This window comes from Elephantulus edwardii, unplaced genomic scaffold (assembly GCF_000299155.1).
Source record: "Elephantulus edwardii isolate Elephantulus edwardi_28Jun2011 unplaced genomic scaffold, EleEdw1.0 scaffold00089, whole genome shotgun sequence".
Classification (NCBI taxonomy): Eukaryota; Metazoa; Chordata; class Mammalia; order Macroscelidea; family Macroscelididae; genus Elephantulus; species Elephantulus edwardii.
Window position 1 is genome coordinate 7594357 of NW_006399839.1, and position 9548 is coordinate 7603904.

At 54.4% G+C, this 9548-nt stretch overlaps 1 protein-coding gene across 1 annotated transcript in view; it reads left to right on the forward strand.

Moving 5' to 3' along the window:
• RANBP1 (RAN binding protein 1) overlaps window positions 1-6225 on the forward strand; it is a 6578-nt gene extending 353 nt beyond the window's left edge. The window contains exons 2-7 of the mRNA XM_006890510.1: window positions 79-226; window positions 1639-1772; window positions 3122-3279; window positions 4417-4545; window positions 5417-5482; window positions 6089-6225. Coding sequence (XP_006890572.1) covers window positions 79-226; window positions 1639-1772; window positions 3122-3279; window positions 4417-4545; window positions 5417-5482; window positions 6089-6225 — 772 coding nt within the window. The remainder of the gene's footprint in view (window positions 1-78; window positions 227-1638; window positions 1773-3121; window positions 3280-4416; window positions 4546-5416; window positions 5483-6088) is intronic.
• Window positions 6226-9548: the final 3323 nt, after the last annotated feature.

A 9548-nucleotide genomic window follows, 5' to 3' on the forward strand; every position in this document is an offset into this window, starting at 1 on the left:
GATTTTCTCCAGCTCAGCCCACTCGCGGGGAGTTCCCCTTCGCCACCCAGCATCCCTCCCTTTCTGTCGCCCTCGCAGCGCTCCATTCATTTCCTCCCGCCGCCGCGACCCGCCGCGGGCTCCTGGTGGCGGAAGCTCGCGCGTGGGGCTTAGGGGGGCAGGGGGCCCCCCGGACGCGCCCGACCCGGGGGGCGGCGGCGGCTTTGTTGGCCGCGGCGCAGGGACAGTAGCCAGAGGATCGGCTTGCTTTTTGCAGGTTCGCCATCCTTCATCCAGCCCATCACATCCCGTGCCCTGTAAAACTGGAGCTTCAGCCACATCTAACCTCCTCCTCCTCCTCCCATCTCCACGTTGGGTCCAAATCCCGTGATTTACGTTTATACACGATCTTCCCTCCCCTCCCCCCAAACGCCCCGTCTTCACTTTAAAGCTTTTATTTCAGGTTTGAAAGACACCGGGTGTATATTTATATGTGTGTGTATTTTTGTGTGTGTGTGTGTATTTTTTTTTTAAAAAAAAAAGTTGACATGAAATCCATTTTGATTGATGCCGACTCCCCTGTGTGTTAGGGTAGGATTGTGCTGTGCTGGGGTTGGGACGGCTCGTGTTTGGAAAATAGATCCCAGTCCTTCCGAGGCTCCTCTGGGATCCCTTTGACTTGCCAGCCAGTAAGGCTAGCAGCTGAGTGTATAAAGGGTTGCATGTCTCAGCTGACTTGATTCCCAGTCTTCCCTGTCAGTCCTCATAGAAGGACGTCATGTTTGGCAAAGGAATGGTCAGTGAGGAAGAGGGAGACCCCGTGGTGCAGTGACAGAGGCTGCAGCAGTGTGTGGTCCATCGGAGTCTCTATAAACCAGGACGGACTGGGGTAGGGAGGAAGGACCCCTAACCACAACAAAACAAGGTCATCTGATTTGATTTTTCTCCCGGGTGACATGAATCTACACAGATTCACATCCGTCTCACACTGGCTCCACTCTGAGCAAACTGTGCCTCTTACTGCACTCAGCTGAGGATGTTACAAAGGCCAGTGTTAGTTTCATAGATTGTTTCCTTTTCTTGCTGCAACATATGATTTGGTGTATCTACTTAGTTTTCTAAGACAAGGTGAAATGACAGCTGTTGGCAGCCGGGAAGTCCATATAAATAACTTTTTGTTTTCTTTTTTCCTTTTAGAGGAAAAAGGCCAACTTTTATGACGCATTCTGGTTACACCTTTACTAGTAAGCCGAGAGCATGAATGGCTTTGGGTCCAGATTAAACACTCTGGAAAGGGGTTCCTTTTTTTTTGCTTTAAGAGTGGTTTTGGTCATCAAGGCCCTCTTCAATCCATCCCTGTGCTCTTTGTCCTTTGCACTGTCTGCATCCCACAGACAGGAAACTGAGGCTCAGGGAGATGAGGGGGCTCCCTGAGTCTGCCTGCCGTCTGATTGGTCCATGTGCATCAGCGGAGGGGGCTCACGTACTCATGTGGTGATTCTGTGGAGCTGGGTTGAAGCACTAACCCTTTTTGGTGTGGAAGGCCGCAGGCCTGCATTCCTGCTTTTGAATGAGGCCCATCCATGTTTCTGAAGGCGTCTGTCTGGGGTGGCGGGGACTGCGAGCCAGCAGCCAGGGCCTCGCCTTTTGCCTCCACAGGATTCTCATGAGGATCGGGACACCACTGAAAATGCCGACGAGTCCAACCACGACCCCCAGTTTGAGCCGATAGTTTCCCTTCCTGAACAAGAAATTAAAACGCTGGAGGAAGATGAAGAGGAACTTTTTAAAATGTAAGTAGGCAGGTGGTAGTTTTGGTATTTTATCAGTGTCAAGGGACTTCCATTGGACGTACAGATGTCTGAGGAAAGAGCCTGGATTGTGCAGTGACTGATCCCAATTGCAAAGTCAGAGCTTCTCATTCATTTTAGTCCATGTCCAGCCCTCCTTGCTGACCCATCAACGCCCCTGTGCCCACTAGGGCTCCCCATCTCCTCCAGAACCAAAGTACGGTTATCTGTTTGGGTAGTCTCAAAGTCAGAAGTGAATTCCCAATTTAAACTAAATGTTTTTGGAAGCACAGAGTGCCATGCCCAGAGGAGTTAGGAAGGGAATGCATGATGTTGAGGGCAGTCGTCAAGATTCCCTGTTTGAAGGTAGGACACGTGCTTTTCGTTGGTGCTGGCCATGCAGCCCCAGTGCCAGGTGTTTTTATGGAGTAGCGTTAATATGACTCGGGATGCAGGCCTATAGGGCCTGTGACCTACATTTATAATCACAGGAACCTTAGACGCCTTCACAGGTTAGTGAGAATAAAGGTGTAGTCTTTCGCCCTCCCCTCTCGGTGGATCCTCCCCCCAGTTTGCCCACGACTAGGAGGAAGGAAGCAGAGGCGCAGTCACCATGGCCAGTGTGAACCCCCTCCACCTAAGGATGCTCCCGTGGGCCTGGAAAGGAGGAGCTCCCGGGTCCCCTTTATCTGCAGGGGTGCTGGGTTCTGGAGGTGGGTGGACCCTCCCATGGAAGGTGAGGCCAGCAAATTGAGCTCTTACAGTTTGGCCCCTGGACTCTTGTGGTAAAGCTGTGAGGGGCTGTCTTGTTCAGAAACCTCGTGCTCCCTTGGTGGGATTGACGGGAGCAGAGTTTTCTGCCCTGTGGCCAGGGAGCCCGGTGGCCATGCACCTGTGGTCACTGGGGAGGGAGGGAGCTGGTGTGATTCCTCAGACCAGACTGCTGGGTGCCTTACAGGTCCTCATTGTGTTGGGGAACTGGGGCCCAAACATGGGTAAAAGTAGATGTGTCCTTGTGAGGTGGTGCTTGTAGGCAGGAAGGAAAACTGGGTGTTGGGCCAGAGACCTGTGGGTGACGTTTAGGTGTCATCTTGCCTGCTGGAGCCTCCCCCTGCCTGTCTCCATGCTGCTCCGTCGCCATCTGGGGTAGGGAGCACACGCCTCACTCACTCCCAGCTTAGCTTTAGACAGACACCTGATGCACTGGTTTTAATCATGGCACAAAAGGGAGCCGAAATTTGTCGCTCTTTGCCACTTTTGGCGGTATTTTGAACTTGGTTAAAATATTTTCAGATTTTGTTCTCTTTGTTCATCCATCTGTCTGAGCACTTACTTACTGACCTTTCTCGAAGGCGGGCAAAGTTATACCGCTTTGCCTCTGAAAACGATCTCCCCGAGTGGAAGGAGCGGGGCACTGGCGACGTGAAGCTCCTGAAGCATAAGGAGAAGGGGAGTATCCGTCTGCTCATGCGCAGGGACAAGACCCTGAAGATCTGTGCCAACCACTACAGTAGGTCCCCCGGGGTGGCCGGGGGGCAGGGTGGAGGGGGGTGTGTTCACAGGAAGGCACGGTTGTGGTGTGTCTTCATTTTTCCCTTGATACTAAGCAGAAAACGTCATTTTCCTGTGTGCCTCTGAGCTAGGAGCATTCTGAAAGCAGGGCTTATACACACGACTCACTAAGACATTGCCTGGCTGCCAACAGACCCTGGAGTCAGCCTTTCAGCCCTGGTTTTGGTCCAGCCAGGGTGTACGCTAGGGAGCCAGGGGAGGGGACTCCAGACATGACAACAGCCGGGGCTTACCCGAGGAGCTGGGGTGCTCTGAATTGTGGTGGTGTTCGTTTTGGCCTCCAGCTTTCTCTGCAGGATCTCAGGCTCTGCTGTTGCATGCATGGTGATGCCTTTAGAAGCAGTGCAGACGTTGACTTCCTGGGTCCAGCATAGTAGCGCCTGTTAACTGGATGTGGTTTGTGTTCAGGAGGTCACGCCCCTGCCCCACTTGCGCAGCCTGTCTGCGCCTAGGCCCAGCCTAGCACTAGCCAGCCACTCATCCAACTTTATCCTCAGTGACTTCCCTGAGACTCCATGGACTCCCCCGAAGCCTTGGGGAGGGACTAGGCTGGTTTCATTACGTGGTGCGATGAGTGCACCCAGAGCCCACGATGCTCCTGTCCTCCAGGGGCCGAGCTGGTGGGTGGTTCCCAGCAGGATGCAGCTCAAGGCAGCTCCTGTCTTGGTGCAACTCCGTCTCCTCTTCCCTGGACTCACTGGAGATGTGGGGATGTGTGTATCCAGACACGCTTGTCTTCTCCCTCCCTGGGGTGACCATAGCTTGTAGGGGGCTTCTGAGCTGCTCAGTGGCATGCAGTCCCTGGGCGGGGTATGGAGCAGCTACACGGTCGTGTTCTGGATTACGCTGAGTGTTGGTGAAGGAGATACTCTAAGAAGCAGCTTCCCTATCTTCTTGTTCTTTGCATAGTCCTGATACTAGAGTGAGTAGGAGTAGGGGGATGTTTTAGAGATGTTTGGGTCAGAACTGGATCTCAGGGAACTTGGTCTGGGCCTGATTGATTGAGTTGCCTCAAGTTGGGGCCTTGGTGGGTCTGGGGGGGTCTCTAGGTCTCACTGGACCTTTCTCTCCTCAGTCACACCACTGATGGAGCTGAAGCCGAACGCAGGCAGTGACCGAGCCTGGGTCTGGAACACCCATGCCGACTTCGCCGACGAGTACCCCAAGCCAGAGCTGCTTGCCATCCGGTTCCTAAATGCTGAAAGTGAGTGGGACGGTGGGAAGAAAGGGGTTCACTGGCGCCTACCAGGCTGACCTCTCAGGTCTTGGTTGCAAATAAAAGCACTGCTTTGGGGACCTCAGTGAAGTGTGTGAGGGTGGCCAGGTTTCTGCTGGACATTGGGGCCCAGAGGGCTGGGCTTGAAGGTCATCTGAGCTGTGGAGCACACCTCCTCTCAGGGCCATGTGCTTGTCATTAACACCTTAAACTGTCTGAGCATCACATCATTCTGAATGGGGTCATCAGGATAGTTCCCACATCTCACTCTTAACACGATCAAGGAGACAATGCAGTTTGCTGTTGAAGCTGTAGTTTCTATCCAATTGCAAAAGCCTAACCCCAGGGACTTCCTACCGCTCCTCAGCCCTTGCACATTTTTCTGTGTTCCCGTGGGCTTAGCCTGCTGAGGCTGGGCTGGGGCTGTGGTCACTGCATAGATGGGCCCCGGTCAAGTAGCACATCTTCTGAACTGTCACCTGATACTGGAGGCTGTGCTGACACATGTGTAGGCCCAGAGTGACCTCTGGCTTGAGGGTCTTTTCTGTTAGATTTTCTGGCCTGGGTTTTCAGGACTGTGGCCATGACATAATCAGGTGGGTTGGGTATGGGGCCTGTGGTCTCGTCAGCTCTGCTAAGCCTGGTGTAGAGTTGTTTAAAATCTAATGAGGGGAAGCAGGGCCGGCACATGGTTCACACATGGTCCACGTGAAAGCCTAAGTCAGGGTCTGCTAACCCAGTTTGATTCTGAGGTCACCAGTTACGGGCTGGGCTCCTGGAGGGTCTTGCTTTTTTAGCACTATCCAGAGCCTGTTTCCATTACAAGGACTCTTTAAGATGTGCTTTTTCTTTCCCTCAGATGCACAGAAATTCAAAACAAAGTTTGAAGAGTGCAGGAAAGAGATTGAAGAGCGAGAAAAGAAAGGTGACCGTGGGGGGGCGTGGTGGTGGGAGCCCTCCTCGCAGACTCACTCTGCATCTGGCTGCAGTCCCAGGCCCGATGCTTTTTCTGTCTGCCAGAGAAACCTTCCGGGCTGCTGTGAGCCCCTCAGCCTGTCTGAGGGGACGCCGCTACCGGGGGACAAGCGTGTGTCCCATGCACACTCACTCCGGGGTGCAGTCTGGCTCAGTCCCATCAGAGCTAAAGCGGCTGCTTCACTTTAGGCCAGGGAGTGACTGAAAGAATCCCACCTTTCCCGCATGGGTGTGGTAGGCATGAGGGAGTTACTGGACTGATTTGATTTGATTTGATTTGAAGCCTTAAAAGACAACAGACTCGGCTCTGAGGTGATCTGGGCCCCAAATCCTTAAACCAGGATGATGGCAGAGAGGTGGCCTGTAGGGAATCTGTCCCCAGCCACTACTAAGTTATCCCCAGGGTCAGCAGTGTCCCCAAGGGTCCATTAGATGAGGTGGGGTGAGGCACCACCCCCGTCCTGTGCCACAGGGGCCCTGTCTCCTGTCGTGAGCTGAGCCGCCGGCTGTCCCAGGTCTTGCTGCCATCACGTGCGACTTCTCACTGTCTTTGCAGGACTGGGGAAGAACGATAACGCCGAGAAGGTGGCAGAAAAGCTCGAGGCCCTTTCGGTGAAGGAGGACGGCAAGGAGGCTCCCGGGGTCCAGGCGTCTGAAGGCGAGGAGGCCGAGAAGGCGGAAGAAAAGCAATAAATGGTCTTCGGTTACTTTCTTTTATTCCCTTTCCTTTTTTTCTGAATTCTTTTTTATTTTTGAATCCCATTCCTTTATTTTTTTGATTTATTTTTATTCTGTTTTTGTTTACAAGGGACTTTATATAAAGCAGTTTGAATTCCAACATCCAGGTTGTTTTTTCTAAGTTTCTGTCCTATTGAAGACAATTTCTGAAAACTCATTCCCCAGTCATGAAAATGTACTGTGCAAACTTTCTTTTCCATAGTGGAAACACTTATTTATAGTCATCAAAAATAGAGAATAAAAACCGCATTTGGTAACTGCCTCCGAGGACAGGACTGTGTGTTGCGGCGTAGTGCTGCGGCCTGGTTGGCCCCTGTCCGTGTGTGCGTGCTTGTGTCTAGGTCCGCTTTTTAGGTGAGGTGAGGATCTTGCTGAGGTGTGCTGTGGCGTGCCAGCTGGTTGAAGCCATGCTCCCACTTGTGGTGACTAAGCCTCGTGCCAGTGGGGCTGCTGGGGGCCTGCGAATTTGCACTGATGGTGCAGGGAGGTGTTGGTTGGCCTCCTGGGGAGAGAGAATCCAGCTAACAGCGCCTGTGTCTCAGCCGGGGCCGCGTTGACTTTGATCAGCGCCTTGGCACCTCCCCTGTTCGGACCAGGGCCGTTGACCACATAGACTGCAGCCTCCAGCATCCTCAGAAAAAACCCTTGTCCCCTGGCAGCCCAGGCTGTCTGCGCGCCTGGCCTGCACTTGGGATGCCACCTGCTTGCTGAGCATCTTTAGTCAAGAATGGTTTTCAGTGTCGTTGGCTGACGTGGTTAGGACACTGGTTCTGTGGCGGTGTGACAGTGCTTCCTGGTCAGGCTGCACCATGCAGGGATGGCTTCTGAGGAACAAACGGACCTGCCTTCTAGCACGAGCTGCCTGCTGTAGACAGAGGGCCTTGTGTGTGTCATTCGTGTTCCTTGTACCTGTGAACCATCACCACCTACCAGGGGTCTGTTGTGTGTCCTCAATACCAAACCAAAGATGAGGCTGGCTACCTCTGCTCTGCGGTGTCACCTCTGGCCTTGCGGCCTGGTGCCCCTTTTCCCCCCAGCGTGCCAGCGTGGATTGTGCTCCCCACAAGCGTGGGCTCTCACACGGGTGCGTGGAGGCTCTGCTGTCTTAATAATGTGGAATCGGGGTGCTCTGTCCTGTCAATGTCCACTCACACTCTTTGAAGACTTGCTGTGCCATGAACCAGTGGGAACTTGGGGTTTGGGAGAGGGCTTTGCTGATCGATGTGAAAGGATCCCAAATTACCTTGGCGAACCTTTAACATCCCTGTTGGCAGAGAAGAGCCGCTGTAACTTTTCCTGGACTCCAATAAAAGTTGATGTCACATAATGTAAATTGCAGACTGCTTTCCTGTTGGGGAGGGGAAATGTGTCTAAGAAAGGGACCTGACCGTTGGAGCGGCTGGGACCAAGTCAGGTCGTGTAACACGCTTGCTGCCTCTTGCACACTTGAATAGCTTGTAGAAAGGGCCTACATGACCGGGCCCCTAATCGTCCCAGGCTGTGAAGGGATGGTGCTTTACGGGGGCAGTGATGCCCCAGAAAGTTGCTAGCAGCCGTCTGGGACCTTGTAACGGATTGGAAGTGAGCTTTTTGTACCGTCTCCATTCCAGTTCCTTGTCTCTCGGAATACTACCTTGGTCTGGGTTTTCCTTGGTCCTGGGCTAAGGATTCACGGTCTCTGGACTAGATTTGGCAGCACTCGGTGCTATGAAGGCCCAACCCTGGGGGTCATGGCAAGCCTTGCTGTCCAACAGTTCCAGCCATGACCCTGGATGAGGAAAGTAATGGTCATGACCGTGCGCACCCCACCCACCACCCTCAGTGTCCAGGCAAGCTGCCTCAAGGAGAGGGTTCTCCCCAGGCTGGCATGTATGCCGATCTTCATAGGAGCACGGGCCCCCAAGCCAGCAGAGGAAGATTGCCCCCTGTCCTGACACAGCCCTGTCTTCATGGGAAGCCCACAGGGAGATGTGGTCCACGGGCTGAGTCCAGGTCATTTAGTCTCGACCTGGAGCTTGTGAGCACCTGGCTGCTGGCAGGATGGGTGTAAGAATGAATTCAGGTGGCCATTGTGCTGTCCTCAGTCCAATCTGTTAGTGGGAGGGCTTGGTTAAGTGGCTCCAGATCTCAAGGGCATCAGATGGCCTTAGCTCATCTGGTCCTTGGCCCTCCACTGCCTCAGTTCCCCGTTATCGCAGGCCTCTTGGTGGGGGCCTGTGGGCAGTCTCCAGGGAATATGGAGTGGTGGTAACTCAGAGTGTAATGGGGGTGAGGGGAAACAAATGCCTCTTGTTCTTGTGCCTGTGGCTTAGGGCCCTGTGTTGCTGTGAGGAACTCGGGCTGCGAGCGTCCCAAAGCCCCCGAGAGGCAAGGAGCAAGCCCCATGCTGCACGCGAGTGGAGTGGCGCCTGTGGCCACGTGGGTCATGGCTGCAGAGGAACAGGGTCAGGGAGGGCGATGCTCCCAAGGGTTAGAGGTTTAGAGCAGAGGGTCCCTAGAGGGCCTCAGGACTTGACAGGATGTCAGGCTGAGGCAGATGATGGTAACAGGCCAGCCCAGGCAGAGTAGCTGCAGACTTGACCTTCAGTCTCAACCACAGCTGGAGCCACCGCAGAGCCACCTGATGGGAAGTGGGGTGGGGGTGCTCCAGGCATCCCTGTTGTTCCATCAGCAGCCTCTGCCCCCCACCCCCCTGCATTGGCAAGGCCTCCGGTCCACCTTAAGCTAGGGATGCAGTAAGGTGGGATTTCCTGTTAAAGGCCTGCCCTGCTAGGTCTCTCCTGGGTGGGGGCATGGTGCCCTTGCTTCCTCAGTGAGGATGGGGACGTCCTTACATTCCCCCCAGGACTACTGCGGTAGCGGGGACAGTACACTAAGACCTCCTACTGGCCTTCCCTTCTTTCTTATCAGCGGGATGGGGAGAGGGGCACCCGGTCACTTGGTCCAACGAGAGACCTGTAAGCTCTAAAAAGCTTTCCTCTCAGGTGGGCGTGAGATACCCCACCCAGGGGTCCCTGCCCAGTCATACCGCTTGACGCCCTGGTAAACTCCTGGGATCTTGAGAGCAGAAAACCCCTGGCCCAGTTTAGGGGAGCAGCATGGCCCAGGGGGTGCCTTGAAGCTGGTGGGCGCGCGTGCTTTCGGAGTCATTGACCACCGCCTGGCTGTAGGGTCCGGGGCAGGGAGTGACCCTGCGGCGGGCGATCAGGACCACGGCCTTCCGTGGAGGCGATGGCAAAGGGCGGGCTTTCCCCGGGCCTGGCCGATGTCCGAGGTCT